The following is a 27,651-nucleotide window of genomic DNA, read 5'->3' on the forward strand; positions in this document are numbered from 1 at the left end:
TGCCCTATCACTACTGTTTTTCAGTCCATCTTCCGAAGTCTTTCACACTCCCATTGCTGCCTCTTCTCTGAACCTGCCCTCCCAGCAGTGCCTCTCCAAACGTGTCCCTCTGCATCAGGTACCAGCTAGGTTTGTCCGTTGTCTTGCTGCTGCTGCTCTGCTCCATGCTGACAGCCATGAAAAGTGTCCTGAATCCAATGCTTTCTACTCCCCAGGACCATTTCAAGACCACACAATGGTGGCATACCAGCACAAGTGCCTCCCATCTGCCTCTGCTGCACTTCTAACAACTCTGCAGTCAGGAGAGACAGGACTGGGAGGACTGACTGAAAATAGACAAGGGAAGGGGGCATCAGAGGGTTTACACATCTAAAACTGAGGGGTTACACTGGTAGAAAAATGCATTTGCTAATACATCCTCCTTTGTGTTGTAGCCGCAGCTACACTCCACACCATTGCACCTCTACAGTGCTAAAGGCTGCCTAGATGTAATTTCAGAGGTGTTTCAGTTTCAACAGGTGTACTGAGCTGAAGACTGACACAGACCCACACAGGGCCTGACATACAGAAACAGATGGCCAAGCACTACCCACGTAACTGGATTTGCACCAAGTCCATGCCAGAGGGGACTTGGCTTCACTTATCTAAACTTAGAAGCAAAATACACCACCGACCCACTCTTTTCCTCCAGATAATTTGGGAGCCACAGATAATTTGGAAGCTGCTTACTCTAACAGCATAGAGCTTTCAGATCTTGACACTAATGTCTGTTTGAAGGTTTCTGCCACCTTCTTGCTTCCAGCACTACAAGCCTGGCATCTCTCCTATCTTTTCTTTGAAAGTTAAAGGAACAGACTCCTACCTTCCCAAACTGTTCAGCTTCCTTTTCCTCATCCTGATCCAGCCATACATATCCTTTTATTAGTTTTGCCTCAGCAGATGACCTTAACCTGCCAGGAAGGAAGCTCCAAGGCTGACAGGGTGATTTCCAGCTCTGCACAATGGTAGCTCCAGAATCAGCCAGCCCCCTCAGAGAGGCAAAAGGGAGCATCCCGAACAAGAGATAACATCCAATCATGGCTTGACTAAAAAAACCAGCAGCATCTTAGTGCCGGCTACCTACCACTGGAAAAAAAGTATTTAAAATTAAAAAAAGAAATCAACAAGGGGAGATTTCAGATGCCAGTATTTTGAGCCTAGCCTCCCCCAAAAAAATTCCCAAAATACAGGATTTCACTAAACACTGAGAAAAAAAAAATTAAATCTAAATCCATTTTTATTTGTCCAAGTCTTACATGCTGTTCATTAATATTAGATAGCCAAGACTTAACCACTCTTTCCTTGTTTACCCATTAGCAGTAGCATTAGTCACTTTGCAGGGGAAAAAAAAAAAAAAAAAAAGAAAGTGCCCAGAAACCCTAAATTAATAGATAAAAATTGATTCACACTTCATACTCCAGGTCACAGGTGGGAGTCCTCAGTGACCACTAAACAGCCAGGAAACTTAACTCCTTAGGAGAAACAGTCTCACACTCTAACCCAGTAGGCACTTTCAGCACTAACAAGCCAGAACAGACCTTATGTTCTCCTCTCTTTCAGACAAGGCTAATCTCATAAAAAGGATCTTTTTAACCCCACATGATTTTGTGTTAGTATGCAGTTAAGTACAAGCTCAATTAATTTGTAGGAAAAAAAAAAAAAAAGAAAACAACCAGACAACAAATCTGGCACCCTTTTCTTCTGTAATTTCTTGTAGTGCTTTTAGTGCCTATTTCCCTCTTCTGTGTCTTTCAGTTCAGCTCTGCTCACTGAAAGTGGCAGCCCCATAACTCCGGCAGCCTCAAAAGAGCTCCCCACTTCAAGCTGTACACACACCCTCTGCAGGAACACTGGAGTCTGAGGTCATTTCTAGATAGCGCATAGCTGCAACATCTGCAGACTTAAGCACACAGGAAAACACTTGTGCTTCAGCATTCCCCCAGAACGAGACCAGATGGCTGCAATAACACTTTCACCAAGTGACACACAACCCACGTGGGAGTACAGGGACCATATAAGGTACCAATTTTGTCAAAGTTTCTGTATATGTGAAAAACAGGGATATAGTTCAGAAAGAAAATGGCAATGAAAAACCAGGTACACTATGGCATGCTTTCAACTGAGACTTTAATAAAGAGATTCAGAGGCAAAAGAAATGCTTTAATCCTTACCATGTTTCAAAAATACATTGCACATGGGCTCTGTGTTCTTTACTAGTAAAATCAGATTTTATTAAGCATAGAAGTAGCTCCCTGGACTATTTTGCTACAGCAGCATAAGGTAAAATCCCAAATTTTGGAATAATTCTTTACTAAAAATGAAGTGCCTGCATTGGGGAAAAGTAATACAAGAATTAATCCATGTGAAGAAAACAAAATTCATTTGAAAAAAATTCTCTGTGTTTCTTTTGAGGACTTGTCTATGTCAGTCCAGTTATAACAGAATTTCTCAAACTTTAATATAGCAATCCTCTTGTATTTCAATATATGTACATATTGTCTAATAAAAACTGTGTACTACACATACTACACAGAATTTGTAGGTAGAAAAAAATTCCTGAAAGTGAGACTCACATAGTGTGTTGAATTTCCAGAAGCTTCAGCAGCAGCAGTGTTTCAACTCTGTCTGAAAATTAAGGCTTGGAAGGGCTGTAAATTTTTTTTTGCTTTTTTTAACATTCTCAATATAAAACACAGCTGCATATCAACCTCTGAAATTCAAAACCAGAGCTCAAACAGACCCTACATGACACTGCTAGGAGCACTGAAATAATAAAAAACTCCAAACCTGTAAACAGGATCCTACACTGATAATCCCATCTCAGCTAGCCACATCTTGCTTCAAGACTCCTTCACACTATTCATACAGCAAAACCCATTTTTAACGCCCTTTACAGATCACAGTCATCCGTGAGAACATAATGTAACAAATTAAGCATTGTAGTATCACAGACAGACACAGGCTGAGAGGAAACAACTGCAAAGAGCTTCCTGTCAATTGTGATTTTTCATTCCCTACCTTATGAAAAAATTAAGAATAATGTTGAGTATTTTTTAAAAGCTCTGTATCAAATATGATAAAAAGTTAACAGTCTTGATATTTTAAATTTAAGATAACAGCTTGTGTTAAAGCACAGATTTCTGTCTTTCTCATTCAAATATGAAACTGAAGAAGTATTTGCAATTGTCCTTTCTGAAGAAAATAAAAGTGCTCTGAAGTACATCACACTATAAACTAATCTCACTACCTCCATAAACAAAAACTTAAAGAGGCAGAAAGATTGCATTTTACATTTAGATGGTACAAAAATTAAATTTCACTCAATAGGTGAAGGCTTAAGGAAGTCAGAAGCAAGCTTAAGAATCAATATTTTTATTTACTGCTTTGTAGTATAAAAGTTGTATATAAACTATTTTGTTAAAAATACATTTGAAAAGCAAATTTTAAAAAAGTAGGCTAATATGGCAATATGAATACCCCTACAATAGCAGTGTAGTGTTACAGGCAATGAAACAGACACAGTTTCTAAGCCCTCTCTTACTTAGGTAGCAATGCATAAATTCAATTCTTGCACATATCAGGTCTCATAATACCTTACATAATTACTTTATACAGGTAAACAATATTTTACATATCCAACATCTTTCCATCCCTTTTATTCTATGTATTTTCAATGGAATCAAGAGAGAAACTACTTTTAAAATAAGTAAAAAAAAATTACCCTTTAAACTTTCTTCCATCCTTTTGCCATTTATTTGCCTTACTAACCCATCATATATCAAAATACAATATAAAGACAAACTGCCCTTTTTTTAGAAAAAGCTTTGGGGACAGTCTGCAACTTTGTATCTTCCTTCTGAAAATTATTTGAAAACTGCTGCTTTCTCCAATGCTCCCTTTTTCCAGTAACACTTTATACTCATAGCTATCAATCTCTTGGAAATTGAAAGCTTATTACTACAGCCAATAGTAATTAAATCTTCTAGAAATATTCTTCACACAAATAATCATTTGAAGCCTAATGTGTGCCTGTAAGATGAGGTTGGTATTTATGTTGTACTTAAATAATGAAGAGGTTTCAGAAGCTGATTTTGAATTTATGGGAGCAGGGAGCAGTGCTAAACAGTGAAGTTAGAGTCCCAGCCAAACAGTTATTTTGAGTTCTCAACGGCAGACGATTATCTCTAAAAATATCAATTTTGAAAAGAACAATAAAACATTTATCATTTTCCAAGTTTGGGTGGGTAGTGGTGGTTTTTTGGCAAATATAGCATCACTGAAAGTACATATTGATAGGACCAGTCAGTATCTTGTGGATACACACAGCAGGAAGACCATCAGCAGCACATACTTGCAGCAAGAGTGAAAAAACTTGATGTTTCCTGACAAGACATGAGAGTAACTAATACACAAGCAAGAAGAGTAATTTTGTACACACTGATTGTTAAGACTGCATACATAAATCAGTGAAGAAACTCAATTCTCAGATATGAAGAAGAAACTCAATTTAGAGCTCTTGTTTAAAAAGATTGAAGGTATCAATTTAAAATAAATCCATTTCAAAAACATACACTGATTTTCCTTGAGTTCATAAAGCAGATTAAGTTATAGTTTTCAGAATGTAGTGCAATCTCTACTAAAAAGCATTATATTAGAGCCTTTATTCTTAGGCACTCAGAACAAATGATATGATTTTCTGTTACACAGAAAAGCTTGCTGAAGTATTACAGAGATTTCTCTCCCCAAAACAACAGGACAAAGCTGAGATCATAAGTAGATAGAGAAAATTAATATCACAATACCACAGTAATTTTAGCATTAAGTCTAAATATGAAAAATTACTTAAATATGAAAATGACTTTAAAAATCACTTAAAATCTGAAAGGAATAACACTGGCTTAAGATTTTGTTGCAAATGAATACAACTACCCTCAGTCCAATAAAGCCACTCTGAAGCACTTAAGTATATATTCCATAAATTTTTTAATGCCCAATATTCCATATCCTTAACTAAGGCTTGAAATATGTTGCCTTAACTTAATAAGGAACCTGTGGGTAAGAACAAAAAAAGAAAAGTGAAATATTAGGCACTCTTCAAATATGAGTGAGCAGTTACAAGAAAACAGGAGAACACAAGGCCTTGAGAAAAGCAACCTCACCAAGAGCTCATCCAGCTGCGTATAAAAAGATGCTCTTCGGCCTATGTCAAATATTAAGGGAGAGATATGGGTCTGGGGAACAATGATTTAACATTTGCATATAACTGAACCAGTCTCTACTGTGAGGTACCCTGCACAGAATTCGAGGGCTTATGTACTGAAGGCACACATGCAGATTTGGCTGTCAATTATTTCCTTGTATGTTTTACTTGGCAACAAGCAGTTAGATTAAAAGAATATTTTCATCTTTCAAAGGCTGGCTTTTATCTTCAGCAAACACTTGTCAATTTTGGAGTGGGTAGAACAGAAGAAAAATCCAGATGGACCACTGGGATGAATGTAGTTTATCCACGAGGTAATTGTATTACTCTTTATATTGAGCTCATAAATGCTTGTCTAAGTACAAAAAGAGCTTAAGACTTGATAAAGCTTTTACCTTTCCTGTCCAAAAACGTGTACATGTTTTCTTTCCAAGATGAAGCCATTCGTTATGATGTCCGCAGTACTTAAGTGTCTAAATCTCACTATTTTACTGGTCAAAAACCATTAAGTGTTTAACCTTGCAGGAACAACATCACAGAACTTTTAAAATGCTACATTGCCATAAATACATTTCTTTAAATAGTATGCATCTCTTGGGAGTTTTCAGTTTTCTCCAAAGTGCTTGCAGACAATCTTCTTCTAAAAGTTCCACCTGTAAGAGAAGAAAACAGTTCTAAAAATAAACCTAAATAGCAAAATTAGTTCTAGGATGGACACACCAATTAAAAAGTTAGCAGGTGCTCTGAAATGGGAAAAAAAAAGCCACAACTGCATGAAGTAGTTGCCATGCACTCCAAGTTTAGCACATGAAATCATAAAGAGGAACTAAAAATTGAGCTAGTACTCTTGAAATGCATGGACAAACACATGGACCAACTGACAAATCACACCACAGTGTTAAGCACTACAAATGGAAAATGTTACATAGCTTCAGTGTACCAGTACCAGTTTCTGTTTACCCAGTAGCTTAAAATGGATGTCCAAGAGCTCAACTCAAAGTTTTTACTTCAGTTATCAGCTGTGTATCTACTCCTCTTTGTGTGCCATAAGGCATATTTGAAATAAAATTAACTGATGAAATGGAGTCTGCTGAGAACATGGACCTTGAAGACATAGAGATGACATGCCACAGCTTTCCATAATACAGCCAGCAAGACACTAGATAAGCTGAAACACTGTAGAAGTCACTTCAGAACACGTCAGTTTAGGGGGAAAAAAACCCTGGATTGAGAGTAGCAGTGAATACAGGCAATCAGCAATGCTACTTCATTCAAGAACTGTCCAACTCAGGAATTACACCTCATACAGGAACTCTCAGTAACAGTGGTTAAAGTCAGCCAGAAATCTACTGCCTCTGAATGACAGAAAAACCTTTTCTGGAAGCAGTTAAACACACATTTATGTCTGCCTTCTTCCTCTCCATCTGAAGATTTGAGTCAAATTCCCCCAAAGTATAAGCTTTCATCAGAAATGTACTGACTACAGGTACTGACTAGAGGCACAAAAGTCTTAAATTCAGTTTATCTATTCAGTTTCAGTAAATTGGGCTACAATAATTTATTGTAAGTATGAAATAAGTAGCTGAAGTAAAGGTCTAACTACTACTTGTTTAATTGTGAACAGCTACTCATGACAGTAGACAAAAACTGATCTAGAACCATGCTAGGGAACAGTATCATACCCCTTTTCAAGCAAGATCTGTTTCTTTTTTGTAGTGCAAATCAAACAGACCTGGCTAGTTTCCCAGATGATTTACAAAATAGCTCTGTTGGACTAGAGAGACCATTAAAATATTCTGCTGAACCATTTCTCTGCTATTAGAACATTTGTTTTCAGAAGGGGAAAAACTTTAATCCTAAGGGGAGGTTCTACAATAAAAAGCTGCCATAGATGGACAAATTTTTATAGATTTATTATCAAATCTCTCTAGAGAACTGCCTATTTTTAAATTAAAGTAGTAATGGTTTAAATTTATAGAACTTTTAGGTAATTACAGGGAACAGCTTTCCTATTTAGGAGAGGAAAGAACAAATTAGAGAGAAAACTGGACTACAAAACATTTTGAGTGATTTCAAAATGATAGGGTTTTTTAATCAAAGTGCACTGGAATTTATTTTCATATATGTCCTATTCTTTCTATTTCTCATGCTTAAAGAGAAGATAACTAGCTTGCCTTTAAGTAGAAAAAAAACAACAATATTATGAACAATCTGATGAGATTTCTGCATCTCTCACTAGAGATACAGAAAGGAAATAAGAATAGTCACAGAACTAACAAAACAATTAGCTGGGCATGGAAATGCCAATCTAGTGAAGGAAGACATTATCTCCTACTGCATTTAGCTGATATTGATTTTTAAAAAGAGAAGAAATAGAAACCACATCAACATAAAAAAACCTTGAGCACAAGGGCATTATTCTGAATCAGAAAATAAGAGTACTGTTTCCCTTTCACTGACATCTGTAGACCCTTCACAGATTTCAGCGCAACACTGAAACAGCAGCACTAGGCACGTGTGATTTGCCAAAATGTGGTACAGATCAAATTGCAAAACACTGGCATAGACAAGTCTGGTCTTATAAATGTCCAGTAATAAAAATGCTTATTCCAATTTCTCAGTTTTTGAAACCTGAGCTCCCTCTCCTTGTAATTTAGCCTATCACTGTCTTATTTACTGAGGTAAAAAATTACCTCATTACCCTCCAAAACTTTTTTATTATTTGGAAGCATACCACATCTCCAAGTCTCTCGTCCTCTACAGCAATGTTTCCAAAAACCTCGGTTTAATTAGTGATGAGGCATAGAGGCCAGACAAATACATTCTGCTCAGTTCAACAGTCAAATCTGTGCTACCAGTAAGGGTTGGGAGGAAGTATCCTACTCCATACCAGCTCTCTACTTTAACCTCAAGATACTCAAGGGCATTTGAGTCTTGCTGCTTTTCTGAACAGACCACATTTTCTCTTGTGCACTGCCCTCTTCCATTGGAGGTTACCAATAGTTTGACACAACATGATTTTATCCTCTCTCTCAGCATACAGAGAGGTTGGCACTGTGCACTTTGTTCACTTTCTTCAAGTCCAGTACATTTACTATGTCACCCCAGAACCTTTCTTCCTCGAGAGTCAAGTCTGAATTTTGAATCACATTTGTTTAAAATGTGTTTAAATATGTCACCTTTGTGACACATTTGTTAAAAAGTGTTTAATATCACCTTTCCCTTTCATATTATCCATCAGCATATCATCAAATAGAGGCAAACCATATTAACTTCCAGGGTTTTTTTTTTCCCCCCAACATTCTAAACTGTGAAAAAAAAAAAAACCAACACAGGGAGGACTGCATTTCAAAACCATGCTGGGCATGTTTTTCACATGCTCAATAGAGTAACTCAAGCAATTCACTGAAGTTTAATGACTCACAAGAAAACCCCAACCGCCAGGCTTAGTTAGATCCCTGAGATCAGCAGTTTCATGTGACTCCATTGCTATTAGTCAAAGCTCCACAGATCTATCAGAGAAGTATCTAGTAAGCAATCATCTTATACAAGCATGCAGTACACAGCAGCAAGCATAAGGAAGCAGCTATAGTTACTGAACAACTGTAGTTATTCCAATGATACAACTTTCAGCAGCACTTGTTTGTTTTGGACAATAAGCACATTGCCACTAAATCTGGGCCATTGCCAAAATTTGTTTATTGCCAAAAAATTAATATGCAGACATTTTATCTGTTGGAATAGTGATGCCACACCCACAAAAATCAACACCTACTCTAATTACAAAGTCTGAATAAACAATTAGATAAGAATTTGGTGGATAAAAAAGCCTTTCCTAACTTATCATCAACTGAGTGACCACATATAATTTTTGCAGACTTGCGCAGAGAATTTTGAAATTGAAAGATGAGTTCTCACACAGAACTGACACATTTTCAACTGTACTGATTACCTTCACATATTTCCCAACTTAACACCTTCAGTATGAGCTCCAAATGTTGAAATGTTTGATACCTACCTTTACTCTGAGCTCCTCCTCTCTTGCATTTCCTGTTTCGCAGGTGTGGCGGGTGCTTCGCTCACATCCTTCGCAGGCATCTCCCCGTTGACACTCTCCACGCCAGTAACAGACATCAGGCTTTTCCGCTCTTTGGAGTTGGATTTGTGATCCACTTTTGTGACTCTAAATCTGAGGTGAGCAAAAGAAAGTGCACTTTTATTTCCCCACAGATGAGTTAGATCATTCTCAGGAGCAACAGCATAGGCAGAAACAAATTTCCAGGTCCCCAGAACAAGATGTCAGAGCAGACAGCTACATGGACACTGCTTCACTTCAGAGCATCTTCCTTCCTATCACCTACAGGTCTTCCTAGTACTCACTACTGCTGAATCACACTTTCTCAGGGAATTGTGTTTTGAAGCAGAATCCACAGATTGCACACCACTTCTTAGAACAGCAATTTTCAAAGAAAACTACAATATAAGGTAGGAATTAAAAATCACAAATAGAATGAAGTGGTTTCTACAGCCTCACACTTACTTGAGAAATATCAAATTCAGAAACAGAGAAATTTCTTAGTGTGCAATTCTTGTTTCTTTTTAGCCTGTATCAAATGAGCAAGAGCCTTAAATTTACACCCACTGTAAATCTTCATCTTTTTATAAAGTTCTTAAAAAAAAAAGAAAATCACATTTACTTCCTCCAGAAATAACTTCAGTCTAAAAGTAACAGGGTTATTAAAAAAATCACCAATGTTATAAACAGAGTGGAATCAGTGGATATCTGACCCAACACTGGCCACTGTAGCATTCTAAGAGAAGTATACATCAAAATTACCTAAGCCTTACCTTCCCACAGAAAGGACTGTAACTTCTCCAATACGACTTCTTCTGTTCTCTTTAGATTTTTGAGCTGGCTTTATAAGGTGCCATCGTTTGTGACTGCAGCGAGTACAAACATCCTTTTCCACCACTCCTCCAACAGTATGGAAGTGATGGGCTTTGCAGCTGTGTCTGAATGGAACAACACCTGGTGACAAAGGAGTCCCTGGACTCATTGGACTCTCAGGAGAGGTAGGAGATAATGGGCTGTAGGAAAAAGAAATAAAGAAAATTTAACATTTACTATAAAATACTATTTCTTAAAAAGGAAAAAGGATAAAATCCAACCTTCAGTTATGTCTAGTGAATAACCAGTTTTTATAGGAAATGTTTATTTGTGAGGATGTCCAGCTTATGGTTCCCTCCAATATCGTATTTTTGCAATTGGAATCACTTTCACAATCTAATTCAGCTGCAGTCATGTGGTTAAGGTAACTAACACAAAAGACAAGAAAATTAAGAGGGAGAAAAAAATCAGCCTAAATAGAAGAGAACAGGTTACATGAACTTATAATGATGAAGACATTTAAAAAGCTGATTACACTCACAAAGAAACTACCTTGGAAAACTATAGAAAGTATTTCAGAACTGTTACAGGATCTCAAGGAACTCCGAGAAGAGCACAGTCCCACAATATTGAAAGGAGGCAAAACTAAAATGCGTACCACAATGACAAGAGAAAACAACATCATTCAGTTTCAAGGGAAAAAATAAAATTTTAATTACCTAGAAAGAAAAAGCAGTACAACCTCCAAAAGACATTTGAGATTGATTCTATTAGTTAATCTGATTTTCCTCAAAAACAGAAAAACAAACAGATAGCACTGATAGAAACCAGTTGCACTTTTTTTTGGACTTTAACATCAATTTTAACACTGTCTTGTAACACAGCAGACCAGAGCTCATGAAAGATGAAATAACTGTACAGTAAGGCAGCACACCTTGTAAAAAAAATTTAAAACACATACAGAATGTAAAATATCTGTAGTTGCTGTGAAACTGCACAGTCATACTAAATGTGGGGTTTTTTTGGTCCTGGTTATATTCAGTGCTTTAAACAGTTCACTGGGTAACAGAATAGAAGAATAGCTGAAGTACCCATAGACTTTGGGTAACCCATAGCAATTGCAGAGGTCAAGATAAATTAGAATGATGAGAAGAGAACACATATATGAAAGACACTCACATATACACAAATCTTACTAAAAATACTGGATGTATTGCAGTTAGGACAACACAAATTCTCAGCGTTTTAGCAGAAAGCCTTTACCCAAACCTAGACTAAAAAGCAACAAGACAGATGACCATTCTTCATAAAAAGAGGTTCATGAGCTGAACATGACTCATTAACAACGTTCTTGCTTAAAAAGGACAATACAGTGGAAATAACAGAAGTATAACCCGTGAACGTAAAGTTACATTACTCAGCATTAATCATGCCAGATCTATCTGACCATGCAGGTTTAGAAATGTTATTTCAAGAAATACAAACAAACTGCAGAGACTCCAAAGGGGAACAGAAAGAACAAATTAAAGAAGTAAAACATGCCAGAGAAGACTGGGAGTTACTTGGATGCTCATTTTCAAAATAAAAATATTGACAAGAAATATTTAATGGTCTCCAAATAAATAAGAAAATGCTATTAAGGAAAATAAAAGCAGTTCAATACCTGAAGCAAAGACAGAACTAATGGCTTCAAGTGAGAGAAGTGTAGATTTTACTCAGCCATAACTATTTCTGTAAGTAGGAAGTTTCATAGTGCACTGAACTTGCAAAGAAATACAGAGGATTTTTACTTGATTACAAAAGCTTCAGGAGTATCTGCCAGATTCTGTAAAAGCAATCATTTTCTCTCCTCCTTACTCTTCATATTTCAATTCACCACTGAAGCTATAGTCTAAAATGTCCAAGATAACATTACACATGCCTATGCAAAAAATTCAAATAAATATCTCTACAGAACCACAGACATTTAAAAATATCTATACTTGAGAAGAAATCCCTTTCGAAATTCAGGGTTTTTTTCCAATAACCAAGCCTCTCACCATCAGAACAGGTGTTTAATGGTTCTACACTCAACTCTTTGTTTTGCTGAAACTATATACTCCTACTTCTTTTATAGGTGACAATACTACTTGAACTTCCATCTCCTCTGCCTTGAATATGAACACAGGGTTCTATATGAAGAGTATTGAGAGTCTAGATATAGGTAAAAGTGCTCATGTACAAGCACACAAGCACTTTTACACATACGATGTATCTACAAGTTTTTTTTACACATACAATGCATCTAAAGGCAGAGATGCTTTCTCTACATAATTATCTGAACAGGTGTGCAGTGAAAAATCCTCAGAGGTAGGTCAACCAATGTCTTTTGCTACAATTTTCTTTCTTATAAAGAAAAAAGTAAACCAAAAGCAGACACAGAAAAAGATGTCTTGTAACTCAGCACCTATACAAATGAAATGAGTGCTGTTCTGTTCTTTGAAGCCACAGTGGCTTTGGACTAAGCCACCTTGTACGTAACTTCACTCCAAAGTAAACCAGTATTTGCAGCATCTGTAAATCTTTAGCCCAAAATGCAGTAAAACTGTATCATGCACCTAGAACACACAACCAGAAGAGCCAGTCACTAACCCACCCAGGGTATATGTTAAAATCTAAGGACTCAAACACAATGGAAAATCAAAGTATTATCCTCTTAGCTGGTAAATCAAGCAAGCGATGTAGTCTTAGAAGAGTTCAGGAAACCAAGTCCTTTGAAAGCATATGCTTTTAGTTGCCTCAGGAAACATGCATTAAAATGAGGAGTAATTACCTTTCAGGTTCAAAGACACTGCTATCTGCTACCATGGCCTTTAACACATCAGCATTTGCTGCAATGAGAATAAACAGAACTCTTCAAAAGTGAACGGTTCTAACTTTAGAAAAAAACAAAACCAAAATTAAAGTTCCTCAAAGAAATTTCATTTAAAAGAAAGATGACTGTATTATGTATCTCCAAAAAAGCACAAAAGAAAACTGCAGAAAAAAAGGTAATATAATTCTACAGGTAACCTTAACATGAGCTACTAAAATTGCAGCTCATATTGCACTCAAAGCTCCACCCCAATGCAAGCCATGAAACACAGCCATCTACACAAAACTCTTGAACAAGATCTCTGAATCACCTCACACATTTAACCCGACTCCAGATTAAAAACATCAGTTTAAGTGAGCCCTACAACATGCAAATTCATTATCAGCCAAGAACTATCAATTGCTCACTTCCTATCAAAACACATGAATTGTCTAATCCCAATCTCAAGGAAAAACACACAAGCTCAAAGGACTAACAGTCTAAAAAAAAACCCAAGCAACAGAAAAAATTCCCCAAACAACAAAACCCAAAAATCCCCACATGCAAACTCAAAACCATCGCTTTTCCAGAGGACTAGTCTCCATTCAGAGGTAACTCAAAGTAAGTTCAATGGTCAGAACTCTGATTTATACAAATGTAAAATCAAAAGGCTGACGGCTCTTGTCCTATAAAAACATCCAGTCCCCTAAACATTTCTTCTATTGGGCAAATACATTCTGAACTAACCAAGCATTCCATGGGATGCTTAACTATGATTTTGTTTTCTCAGTCACATCTTCCTCTTTATCCTTTACTTTGCAGACACATGCAGATAACATGTACAGAATTCAACATTAGTGCTATATACCCAACTGTCTCAGTTATGGACAAGCCTCTCATAAGACAAGAGCTGCAAGAGTCACTTCAGGACAAGAAGTTAAATCTAGTCAAAACATAAAAGTGTCTACAGGCTTTAAACACTGCCACTAAGAAAGCAACATTGAGCTTTTACTTCACAAACAAGGCAAAAGGCTGAACCAAAAAAGACCCAAATAACTAAACAGTTAAAATATCTGGAAATGAATGACCTGAATTTACCATACAAAACAATTTTCAAGTAAGCAAGAAACTTCCCTATTGTCCTTGAAGTTACTGCCTTGTAATGACAATTTCAAAGAGCTAAGAATGAACAAATTGGTTACTAAATGAAAGCACGTGATCATGCCATACATCAGACTATTCAAAAAAACGTATTTGTTATAGAACACCATCACAAAGGCTGCTAACTTCAACGGCAGTAACTTCAATACTGTACCTTCATTTTTCATGATGTAGTTAACAATTTGTCCCACAGTGTCACTATTCTCATGTATAGTTTCATTCATTTCTGTGCAAAGAAATAAATATGTTGTCAGTATCTTCACCTTATGAATCAAGAACTGAACTATTTTAAAAATAAATAATGATAACACAACCAAAATAACACAAACCAAAAGAAACTACATTTTAAAAAAGAGGTAAGATTTTTTGTCTCTATTAAGGGAAAGCTTAGGTAAGACTTTATCGTCCTTATTCAGTAAAAACTATGAACACAGGTTTATCATCTCTACATTAGCCCAAACAAATTCAGCTGAGAACTAATTAAGCTCACTATTTTCACAAACATACTTCAAAACTCATTTTCTAGCTAGTAAGGAGGAGACAAGTAAGAGAGCAGCACTTCTAGTCTTAACAACAGGGAGGGGAAAAAAAACTAAACCAAAACAAAATGTTTAACTGTCTCAAATCACTATTCTAAAGCAGATACTATCAGCTCTTTTATTATGAGGGGGATTCAATTTAAGATTTTCACCAAATCTTCAAGGACATAACAATTGATTATTAAAAAAACCCTGAAAACTTCTGTAACAGAATGCACCCATTAACAATATTAAAAGCTCTCCTAGAATAATCTGCAAAGACTGAAGAACAATTGGGGAACTAAAACAATGAAGAGGCAAAACTGTGCCCTTCCCTAGTAATTGTTATAATGCTTTATTTAAAAAATGGGGTTGAGACAAGTTTGATAGGCTAGACTCTAAATTCTTCTCTTATGTAGTAAATTAGGGGCTTCCCCACCTCTCTACCCATGCTTCATCTTAATACCTACACCTTTGCAATGTAACTTAGAGGCAGCTCCTTCCTGCCACTGAGACACAGGGGACGATGGCCCCATTTCATTACCACTCCCCTGTTCCACTCAGGGGAACTATCAGATCAGATACTTCCACTCACTGCACAGCTGCCCCGGGCAGTTAATGCTTAAGAACACACTGACACATCATTACTGCACCACATGGGTCTACCCTTGCCACAGAGCCACTGTAATTTGCACTCATTATGAACCTACTGAAAGAAATTAATTGGGAGAAAGGAAGAGGAGTATTTGCAAGTGACTTTTGTTCTTACTTACATTTTACAAATGCTATACCATGTTACTATAGTCCTTTTATTCCCCAAGTAAGAATAGATGGGAATAAGGAACAATAAAAACAAGGGCACAAATGAACACACATTAGGATAAAAACAAAGGCATTTTAAAGGAAAAATTATAAGCAGCATTACATAAAACAGAATAGATATTCAGTCCAAAGGCTTGGTTTTATAAAGAGAGGGGAGAAGAGAATGACAGCATAACAGGAACAAATTACGACTGCAAAACATAAAACTAAGATTTTAGGCTTTAAATGGAAGCTTTTTGCCACTTCTCAGCTAGCACTATGTACAACAATACTTTGTTGTTAACAGCATGTAAAATGCAGAAAAATGATCCATGGTGACTCCATCTGTGGAGTCAAACAAATATAGGGATACTTTGATCCCTCTGTAAGCTCTTACTTAATGTTAGCAGACTCGCATGGGAAAAGCGGAACACGCCTGGATTTGACTGGCAGAGATCAAACCCCAAGTGACACATAAGAACAAAAATATTATTCTTAATACTGCTTTGATGTCAAATATAGACACAGAAATGACAGAAGTCTCACAATAAATTATTTCATAGTAGTTGCAACGTACAGAAATAGGAATTTGTTTATTAGATTCAATTACCTATTTTTTCATCAATTTTTTCTTCTTCTAGTTCTTCAGCCTCTGTTGTACAACGGTATCCTTTTTTCTTAAGGATATGGCAGATAAGGATCCCCAAGAGACCCATGATGAAGAAAACAGGAACCAAAGCAAAGGCAATATACTCTAGGTGTTCAGCCTTGCCATCATTGCCATCCACTTTAGTTGTCAAAGTAGTTGTCTGTAAGCCATGGCTTGACAAAACCCACGGAACCTCTCCATCTATGTAAATCAACAAACACATGTATCACTATACACTGTAAATCACTTGAAAGAATTCAGAAAATTACAAGCATGACCAAATCCCCACAGTACCTTCTGCAATGATGAGGAAAACACATACTCTACTGGCTGAGAACTTACACCAGAAACAGTGGATATTCCCTCTTCACCAAACAATTACAAACATCTAACACCCAAAAAGCCTGTGGGAAATTTCTTCAAGTGAAGAACCAACCATATTGTAGCCTGACAGGCTTGTAATCTCAAATAGAGGGCTGACCTATTTCACAGAAGAGTAACACTAGCATTGCTCCTTGTTCACATCAGTGAGGACAATGCTATACCATTCCTCCACTCTGAAGTTCATGCAAAATTACCAATAAAATGTGGATCCTTCCCTAATATGGGAGTAAATACAGCATTTAATATTGACCCTTGCATACAAAAATTATCAGACATGAAAGGAATAGCCTTGATTTTTATTTTTCTTTTGACAGTGGGAATCCTCAAAAGAAAGAGCATCCACCCCCTGCTCATCAGAGTAAGTGGACTCATGCTTTGTCTGAGATCTGGAAATCATTTTGTATTTAAACTTGAAGCAGGACATGAACGAATTATTTTTGCTAGCAAAGAATTTAAGTTGAAGCATTGTCACACACTATATCCACAACTAAGCACTTTTTTTTCATTTAAGTTTGGAATTTCACAGATGTAAACTCCATGTTACAAACTGGGATTCTGACCTATCAAAAGTATAGAATATTTACATTAGAAGGGACACTTGAAATTCATCAGTCCGAGTGCTGCTAAAAGCAGCACTGATTAGATCAGGTTTTGCATGTAAGCTCCATCCAGATGATGAATGTTCCACATTTCTGGACAATCTCTTCAATATTAACACACTTTTAGGTCCAATATACACAAAGAAACTAAAAACACAGTACCTTCTCCCATATCAAAGTATAAAAAGCTCAACAGCTCAGATAAATCCAAAATTACACATTGCATACTCAAGACCTTTGCAAACCCTTAGAGCTTATACACATTCCCCACCCCATAAAATAAAGACTTGCACATCACTATCTCCAACGTGCATTTCTACCTTCTGTTCTTCTCCTCCACTCCAGCAGAAAACAATTTTTTTGGACTAGGAAATAATGACAACCAGAAAGTGCTTGTTTTTTATCCATCTAGTTAAAGATATTTCCTATCTATTTGTATTGAAATGGACAAGGAAATTCACAATTGTTCCATTAATTAAACTCGCTGAAGAATAGAAGAGTCAGCAGAAAACCACTTACATGACAGGGACACTTTCACAACACAAATATCTAGAATAATAATCCTTTCCTTTCAAAAACAAAAAAATGGAAGCCTCCATAAATTTGCAGAAGGAGCATTACTCCACAAACATCTCCTGCACTGGCTGCATAACTACGTTGCATTTGAGAAACACCAGTACGGTGACAGACAGCAAAGTGAAGTTTGGTATTTACCCTAGTTTTCTTTATTCCTCTAGAAACAGTAAACCTTTTACTTTAAAATATTTCTGAATTTTTCAGAACAGTCTCAAATTGTCAGTTGGATAGTATGCAATACACAAAACTTGCTCGAAGTGAAAACAATGGAAATTACTTGAAATAGCTAGTTAAATAAATAAAACCCCAGTTAGCAACAAGAAAAAAAATTATGTATTAAGCATTTTGCTAAAATAATTTTCTAGGATATAGCAGAACGCAGAAAAATGGAAAGAAGTGGAAACAAATTACTGAACAGATCTCAAAACCAGATGGTCTAGTTTGTTCCCAAAACCAAGAGAAAGCTATTCACTTTTAAGAGGCCAGCAATCCTACGGATGACTGTATGCAGAATTCACCAACACGTGACCTTAAGAAGCTCTAACGTATGCCTGAGTAGGACAATTGAAAAATATCTACAATTGAGCACTTTAAGGTTGCAATTGTTTTATACTGCAAGGAAACAAATGACAGGAAAGGATAAGGGATACAAACACATAACTGAGAAGACTGATGTTACATGCAGTTTACCTGCTTTCTAAGAATTTATAATTCGCGCTTTAATATATCAAAATCTTCTTTTTTCTTTTTTTTTTTAACTCATCAGGTATCAACAGCCACAAAGTACCCCAGTTAATCAACAAAAGTAGTTTCATTTACTTTTGAGGCAAGAGAAAAGCCATCACACCAGAGAAGTATTACTTGGATGACTACAACATCTCAGAATCTAAGAAATACAAGTGAAACAGTATACATCAAAGCTCGTAAGGGTATTAATAAATAAGCCCCTTTTATGTTCAAATCTAAGACAACAACAAGCAGATACTTTGGATTTTGTTGCACTATTGATTTTAAGAATGAATGGGAAACACCTCCCTTCTATCAACATCTACTTACTAGTCAAGCTATTTTGTGGAACGGTCATAAAATTTGTCCAACTCAACCTTTTGAGTTTTCTGCCTCTCTTTGTGGCAAGAGTGGCATGGACTGCCCAAACAAGTATCTATTTTCTCCATAACCATGGCAGGCAATTCCCACCAAACCTAGAGAGCAAGGGGGCCTTATAACATGACTAGAGGTCCATGCCTCAGGCTTTCCACACTGTGGTTCACTGCAATTCCTCCAGATGCAAAATGGCTTTAGGAGGTCCCTTCCCATTCAGATCTCTGCTACCCCACTCGCTGTGCTCCTGAAAGACTGTAACCCTGAAAACAGTTTTAAACTGGGTTACTGAGATAACCAGGTTTCAAGAAACAGGGCCACAAAAAGTCTTTTGTTTTTAAGCAGTCATTTTACTGAATCAGTATAGCCTGAGGTTTGGCAAACTCCTCTGTCAAGACAATCCACTGACTGAGTATGTGAAGTGGGGAAATAACAATGAGAAGGATAGCCAAATACATCTAAAACAAACATTACTAGTAAAACATTGTATCAATAACATTTCTATCAAAACATGTTATTTACACAAAGCCCAGAAACTGCTTGCTGCCATTCATTTTTTGATCAGACACAAAAATTCACCAAAAGCAAAGCAAAACTATCCTGGAAGAAATTAACTTAGCTGAATCCAGTACTTAGTGCCGTGAACCTTACAAACAGAGCAAAGGACTCAGCTTTCATTATCAAACACCCTACACAGTCTGCCCTCAAAACCTATGCCATAATGCAAAGCCAAGCCTTGAGGACCTAAACGGGCAGTACATTTTATGTGCCAAGTCACAGCTCCATCATCCATTGTGCATTCCCTATTCCCTTTTCCCAGAGGCACATTATGCTTACATCTGCTGACAGTTCACCTCAGTCTCATGATGCATGATGGTGCTTCTCAATGGTTTTAATCAGGCCTTAGCAATCTTCCTTGACTTGAGTCAATTCATAAAAGAACTGATTTGTTTCAGTGCTTTGCTGTCCTGGCATTTTTATACACCAGTCATTGTACACCAGTCTACATATGAAATTTACTCGAAGATGTGATCTAAATGAAATTATTTAGAAGAGATATTCAGCACACTTAGTGATGCTTAAGCTGTAAATAATAAATTGCACTCATGCTACTAATTCAGATCCCATGTACTCATTTGCTTAAAAAATAATATATGCCAAGTACTGAAGTTGAGTGTTGCCTGCCCTTACTTCATCCTTACCTAAGAAGTAAAATATAAAGATATTCAACCACAGACAAGTCTTTTGGTTCTAATCACTGTTACTCAGATACAAAGGTAGTGTTCTTCCACCTCAGCAATTGCTCAAGGCAAATTACAGCACCTTGAGGAAACAGAATATAAGAGGAAAAAAGTTAGAAGATAAGTGGAAAAATATTTCATGCTTCATTAAATTGCAATTTTTATATGGCATAGACAAATTTTTCATAAAGCACATAAGAAATTTCTAGAAATATTTAATCTTAATCCTATCTTTCCTAAAGTATGGCTCAGATTCTTGAAAAACAAATCCTTTTAATAACCAAGATCAAAACAGTTTAGTTCTTATATCAGCAATATACAACTCAGCATTAAAATAATGCACTGATTTTTCTAAATCTCCTATACTAAATCTAAGTAGAATCTACACACATCTGATTACTTCAAGCACATTCCACTTGTTTTTGTATTGGTTAATTTAGAGAAAGTAGCCCATAAACAACAATGTAATCTTCTCTTTGCTCTAGTGGTAAAAAAATCCTATTTAGTTACTCTGGATTTTGCCCATTATCCCCATGCTATTTACCTTTTATGGCATGCCTTTCAAAAAGGTTTCTTTACATGTTATGAATTTGGTTATTTGAGCAATCTACCTGCTAAAAATAAGTACATATATATTCACTATCTTCTTGTCCATGAAGTTTAAGGAGTTACAGGATCATATTACCTGCTTTTAGGTATGAAAATGAAATATAGATATCAATCTCACAGTATACAGAAACAAACTATTGTTGGCCTTAATGTTAGTTAATATTTAAACAAACTCAAAATCATCACATACAACATATTTAAGTACAACACAAATGAAATATTATGGTATGGCACATGATCTGCTCAAACATCTCAGCTAAGCACAGCTGGAAAACATGTCTCAGTAGCAGTATCAGCTTGGGCATCTCTCCCCCTCCTCACCATTAATGGGCCAGTGTACCCATGTGCAGAAAAAAGGGCCATCGCTTAGGGTTCAAAATCATTAAAGATAACATCATTTGCATGGGTGGGTTTTGGTTCTTTTTGGGGCTTTTCTGGTGCTTTTTCTTTTCCTTTCTTTCGTACCTGGATCACTTGTGGATCAATTCACCTCACAGACCTACACACTGCTGCCAAAAGCACTGCTTAAGCTCTCTGTGGCAATGCCACAAGGAGAAACAGTCAGGCAGCCTGTGAACCCAGCTCCCCCTGCAAGGAAAAGACACCTGATGATGATACATAGTCATCCTCTCCTGGCTCTAGAGGAAGTGTATTTTGAACTACAGTAAACACTAATGACACTTCCTACCTCCAGGACAGATATCAAAGGTGATGATCGTGGAATGGTTTGGAAAGGACTTTCGGGACTATGCAATCCCAGCCCTGCCACCATTGGCTAGGACACCTTCACTAGATCAGACTGCTCCATCTGGATGTGCTCTTTCATTTACAGCATTCATTTTAAGTATCATTCAGCATAAAACTTCTTTCATGTTAAATTACATGCTTTTAAATTCAGGCATAAAAATAAGAACTCCTTCTTTATTAGCTCAATTTCCTAAACACACACTAAATACCTCAATCTCAAGAACTTAAGAAACTAACTTTACTTTTAAAAATTTGAGTTTTAGTGAAGTTAATTCAATGCCAGCTTGTATCTCCTAGCACTTCAGAAGTGGTGGGTATTTCTTTAAAAAAAAAGAAGTTCTAAATGAGTTGTATACTTTCATTCAGTACCTTCAACTTACTCAGAGATACAGCATTCTATTAGAGCTCTAGTAGAGATTTCTATTACAAAGTCGAATTTATTTTTTTTAGATTCTTAATTGAGGTACTTAGCAGGAAAATCATTAAGGTAAATAATTTACTCTGATGGTAATCATGTATTCATTTAATACATGTCTTTAATTATTTTACCGATAGTAAACTTAACAAGAAGAGTTTGATGCAACTTCAAAATAAATATACTTTTTACAAGTTATCTGATTCAAATAGTATTTATCTATTCTGGACACTAAAGTCTAATTGCTTTTGCAAAACTAAGCAGATGAAATTACTAGCAATTTCAATCAAAAGACAAAATATACCACTGCCCAAAACACACACACACAAAAATAATGAGGAAACATTAGGGCTTCTCTGCCTTACTAGTCAGGTGGTAGCTACAGAATAGAGCAGACAAACTAGAAAAGTCAGTAAAGAAGAGGTTAAAAAAAAGTTTACTTTCTAGAGAAAAAACCTCTCAAGTGAAGAAAACCTATTCCCTACCACTTGCTTTGTCTATTGTTCAAGGAAATTGTACTTCAGGGAATATGCTTAAAGTGAATAACAAAGGAAAGGCACCTATCATCGAAGAAGAACATTCAACACATTTGTGAATTCCGCTTAACTTCTAGCTTCCTTGTAGTAATCAGAACCTACAACCAGAAGTGAAATAAGCAGGAAGTGAGATGACAAAAAGGAAGCCACATGATGAAAGAACATACTGACAACTAATAACACACTGCCAACTGCCTCAGAGTTTAAGCAGGCCTGATTAAGAATTTCTGTTAAGAACAGACTTCAAAGCCTTCATCAGATTTGTCAAAAGCACTATCTCAAGAAAGTGAGCAGAAGGATCAGCCAAGTTTCCTTAAAGCTTATTCTAAATGCAGCAAGTCTCAGGCATGACCTGAGACACCAAACACCATCCATGGTACCCAACATTGTGCTCACAACCATAAAACAGAGACATTAGAGACAAAATCTCTGGCTCACCGAAATCACTTCAAAAATTTTGACTGCAGGCAAATTTTGCAGGAGGTCTGGAAAGAGAGCTTTCTGCACTGAGAGGTAAGTCTCCGCCCTGACAAGTTCTTCACTAATGCAAATTTTTTTCGGAATTACACACCCTATCAACACATTCAGTAAATTGTCTGCAGAAAGTTTTAGACTGGCTTCTCTGAAAGCCTGAGGGTAGGGTGGGGATTCAGAAAGGAGGTACCTGCTACGTAAGGCAGGTCCTACTCACAGCAAAAAAATATAGCTAAAAGTATTATTGTATAATGCATATAAGACTCAACGATTTTGAGTACTGAAATAATTGCAATAAACATTGCAATTCCCTCACAGCCAGAGAGAGCTTGTTAAGAACCAACAGGGCAGACAAACCCTTGTCAATCATCAGTCACCACACCCTGAAGGCATCTGACATTATTTAGAATTCTATGAGAAAAAAAAAAAAAGTTAACAGTATACAGTATATAGAACAGTTTTGTCCTGTTGAGAAAGAGAAAACTTTAAATATAAAGGGAAGTAAGATTTAGCCTGTTCTTTGTGTGACACAGTATGTGATTGATAATGCTGCATTAATACATTACATACAGAGACAAAAAGCTCATGGTTCACTGTTTACCAGTACTAAACTGCAGTGCTTATGGTGTAATTGCCTTGGTCACTACTTGAGCAGCATATAGCTCCTACAGCAAAAATACACAGAACTGGTGATTTACATTTGCATTTCTGTTGGAAAATTGTTCCTCAAACTAAAGTTTTCAAATACAACACTCTGCAAACAGCTACAGTACATTTAATACAGCACAATTCACCAGTTGGGCTGTTAAAAAGCAATGAAATAAAATCCTTCCTGGACACATCAGCTATTTAGTAATACTGCATATCATTGGTTAAATTCCAAGCACAGTCGAATCTAGTGAGCAGCACTAAATGAATGCCATCAAGCACGTTGCATCAATGAATTTATGCATGCTAACAACAATCCTTACTAGTTTGCAGAAGTCAAAAAATCAGTTTTAACCCAAACCAAAGTATCTCCTATGTGAAGAGGTATACTGTGATCTTGAGATACAGCAGATACGTTGACAGAAAGTGTTTGTAAAATTCTGAGAAGAAAATTCTTTCAGTTTTTTGCATCTCTTGCTAGACTTGCCAATTTTTAGCCTGCATAAGAACAATCCTCTTTAGCTAGATATACAGCTAAATTGCTGCTGTAGTTTCTAAATCCTACAAATGCACATAACATACCAAGAGTTCTGCACCCACCTTCAAGTTCAATAAAGCAATCCTGAGTATAAACATTTGTAAAAAGTCAGTATAAACCAACATATAGACATCCTTTCGTTTACTAAAACATTTGTGTACAGCCTCTTCAAGACACCACTAGCAAGTAAACTGTATAGTAAGCACAGCATGTATAAACATGCAGCAATTCCCTGAAGTAACAACCAAAGAGCAAACTAGTTTTTATCTGTTAAAAAAAAAAAAAATATATATATATATATAAATATGGTCATGATCAAGAAGAGAAGAAAAATCCATCATTTCTCTCCTCCTTTCTATAGTTTGCATAGAAAACCTCAGGTCCTCAGATAGCAGCCACCAGGCAACATAAATCTGAAATTCAAGGTGCCTAGTGGTACTTATTTCTTTCCACTCTCCTGAAGCACTGGATGACAAGCCTTCCATTTCTCTTGCTTTCAGAAAATAAACGGCAGGTAGTAGTTATCTCAAACCCTTCTCACCAAGCTTGCCTGCACCAAGTAACACACATATATGCAAAAGGAACACCAGAAAGACAAGAAACATTTTGGGATTTATTCCTTGCTAGTAAGTATGGCCATCTTCCACTGTTTCCACTAAGTTGAAAGTTTACTCTCAAACAAGCTGGTACACTCTTACTTATGTCAATTCACCCAAAGGTAATACAGCTGATTAAGCTGAAAGTGGAAATGAGCATCAATTTTTAATACAAATGTTTGAGCATCACACACAATGCACAAAAATTTAAAAAAAATTTTAAAAAAGCACTTCAGAATACACTGGCAACAAATTCGGTTTCATTTTGAGATTATTAGTAGCATAACAGTTGTGGTTACACATAAACAAAGAAAATGTCATTTTAAACTAACTTCCTCTGGTGATTGTGTATGTGCAAGGGCTCTTCAGAGTTCTCAAGGGTTACAGTCAACTTTTCATTTCCAAAACCTAAACACTAAGCCAAGCTTAACCTCACAAATGAGGATAAAATAGAAACAATTCTTTAATGCACTTCTATCTTAAGAGCCGTCCGATCCCAGCTGAAGTGAATCAACTACGGAGGAGCTGTCAGACAGCTCGTACAGCTCATTATAGTTTTTGGTTGGTTTGTTGGTTTTTTTTTTCCCCCCTTGCCACTCCTGGCCATCAGCTCCTACATCAGCAGGCCGGGCTGTCGCGACAGTGAGCATCGTGCGATCGCTGAGGGCACTCGCAGCCCGCCCGAGCGGGACCCGGCAGCGCCCGCCCGAGCGCCCCGGCCGCGCTCCGCTGACAGGCGGGAGAAACTTCAGCCGCTGCCGCCGCGGCGCCTCGACCTCCTCCCAGCCCGCTCTCCCGGCTGCCCGCGGCTAGGGCGGAGGGGGACGCACCCCTGCCTTGCCGCTCTCCTCCCTCGTTCCCCGCAGGGACCCGAACGCCGGGGACCCCGAGGAAACCGCGTCGGGCCCCGGCTGAAGCAGCGGGGTCAGCCTAGACATCCGAGCGGCGAGTGAGGCCGTGGTGCCCAGCGAGGTCACAGCCCGCGGAGCGGTACAAGGGCCGCCGGCGGCGAACGAGGGGGTCGCGGATTGAAGCGTCCCACCGCGGCGACGGACCGAGGCCGCAGCGACCCACCGAGAGCGGAGCTGTTGCCCAGCCCGTCAGCCATGAGGCCCAGCGATGGCGCAGTCGGCGGGATCCCGCCGGTCGCTACCGGAGCCATTCCCGACGCGTTGCCCGCGCTGTGCGCGTTGGCAGCGGGGCCGCTGCCGCCCGGCCCAGCGGCGGCGGGTGCGCCCAGCCCGCACGGCGCCTGCGCGGGGCCGCCGGCCCGGGGCGGTGCTGCCCCGCAGCGCCCGCCCTGCCGCAGCTGCTGTGGGGAAGCGCCGAGCTCGGCTGCCCGTGCCCAGCCTTGACGGGGGGCGAAGGCATTTGTTGTACACTCCTGTGGCGCTTACCCGAAGGCTCCCCACACGTTAGTTTAGTATTACAGCTCCAGACGTGGTTTCCTGAGCCCGGCAACCGCAACGCTGGGGTGCAGCGAGAAGGCAAGATGGGCGCGGGGCATCTTGTCCTAAAGGGCCCGAGGTGACTCCTTGACCCGTTTGCGTGGCAGTGGTCGTGTGCCACAATGGCTCCCGAGTGCTTGGGGTCACTGCAGGGCCACCCTCACGGACATGCCCGCGGGGGAGCCTCTCACCCAGGTTGGGTGTGTCTCCCTGTGGGTTTCAGCTGCGGCCAGGGAAGGCTTGTCTGCCGCTGCTGCCTCGGGGGCCGTGCTCACTGTGGGGCTGTCAGGAGCAATTGCTCTGCCCCAGCATGGAGCCTGTTCTTTGCGTGGAGGAGGCGTACTGTAAGGGCAGGGCCGTGCACCTGCCCCGAGGAGCCGCAGGGCTTTGTGGAAGTTTTGCCACCGCTGCAGCGTTATCACCAGGACACGCAAGCAGCCAGAAACCAAATGTGGCCCTGGATTCACTGTCCCTTAGCGTGAGGGGGCATTGCTTCCACTCACTCTGTTACCTCTTCCCATGCACTAGGCCTGAAATTCATGCTTTATTCCTTAAATCTTCACTGCTAAACTTGAACTTAGTTTTATACTCTGGTAAACTAACTCCCATGATTACAGCTTGGCCCACTTTGTATTTCAGCAGCCACAGCTGGACTTTCCTACTGACATGGCATGAAACTAAAGACTTACTCTTGTACCAAGGCAGAGGCAAATATAGCTTCCCAGTACTTCCAAATAGAACGCTCTAAATTATTCTAACCTAAATAATTTATTTACTTGCTATTACTGATTTTGAATACCTGAGGTAAACTCCACTCATTTAAGATACAATATTGCAATAATTATAAGGACAGATTTTTGAATGGGCTTTTTTCATCTGGTACCAACACTGTGTGCAGAAATACTCTTATTTCTGCACACAGTGTTGGTACCAGGTGAAAAAACATTCAGCCCCTAACTAGACTCATCCACAGGTAGATTCAGAATACCAGACTGCCTGCTTCCTGTTTGGGACAATCACCCCAAATGATATCTCTTCCCCTCACTACCTCCCAGCCTCCTTTTCTAGAAAAAAAAAATGCAGAAAATTATGTTCTCAAAAATAGTACATCAGTACCATTTCTGCAATAGACAAAAAAGAAATAACAAAAGCTTTAACCCTTTTCCTCTGTGTTTGACTGTCAGCTCTATTCATAGTACTAACTGTAGCCACTAATTTTTATACAATTTTTTGGGGAAATACAAGTATTAAAAGATTAGGGTGATTCAGTATCTGAGATGTTTATAGTTGGAAATACCTCTTCTCAGTCAAGTAGCTAACCAAGAACATGAAAACTCAGATGTTTTCTTACTACTTGGTGCAAGACTCATCTGTTTGTTAACCAAACTAATGAGGAACTAGCAGAGCTGTCCTTTTGAACACAATAGGCAGTCAAGCAGCAGGACACAGGGTTCTTTGCACTTTAAAAAAACAATTATTCTAAAAACAATTATTTCTTCCTCTTGGGTTTTCTACAGAAAGCACTGCTGCTTACCTCAGTTGCCTCTGCTCAGTCTCTTACATTTTTATTTACTCTTTTTTTGAGGGTGTGGTTCTCTGTCAGTTGTACTCAGTTTCACAAAAGTGACAGACATGGAGAGAGATACAATC

The 27,651-nt window shown here is 38.2% G+C and overlaps 1 protein-coding gene across 1 annotated transcript; it reads right to left on the reverse strand.

The window, feature by feature from the left end:
* Window positions 1-2,149: 2,149 nt before the first annotated feature.
* RELL1 (RELT like 1) lies at window positions 2,150-25,775 on the reverse strand. Its single transcript, XM_038135968.1, has 7 exons — window positions 25,628-25,775; window positions 16,051-16,287; window positions 14,276-14,347; window positions 12,940-12,997; window positions 10,088-10,327; window positions 9,258-9,428; window positions 2,150-5,892 (listed from the first exon to the last, which is right to left on the reverse strand). Exons 1-6 carry the CDS (start codon window positions 25,713-25,715, stop codon window positions 9,260-9,262), a joined length of 864 nt encoding a protein of 287 aa, XP_037991896.1. The 5' UTR covers window positions 25,716-25,775; the 3' UTR covers window positions 2,150-5,892; window positions 9,258-9,259.
* Between the last annotated feature and the right edge of the window lie 1,876 nt (window positions 25,776-27,651).

This window comes from Motacilla alba, chromosome 4 (genome assembly GCF_015832195.1).
Source record: "Motacilla alba alba isolate MOTALB_02 chromosome 4, Motacilla_alba_V1.0_pri, whole genome shotgun sequence".
NCBI classification, from domain to species: domain Eukaryota; kingdom Metazoa; phylum Chordata; class Aves; order Passeriformes; family Motacillidae; genus Motacilla; species Motacilla alba.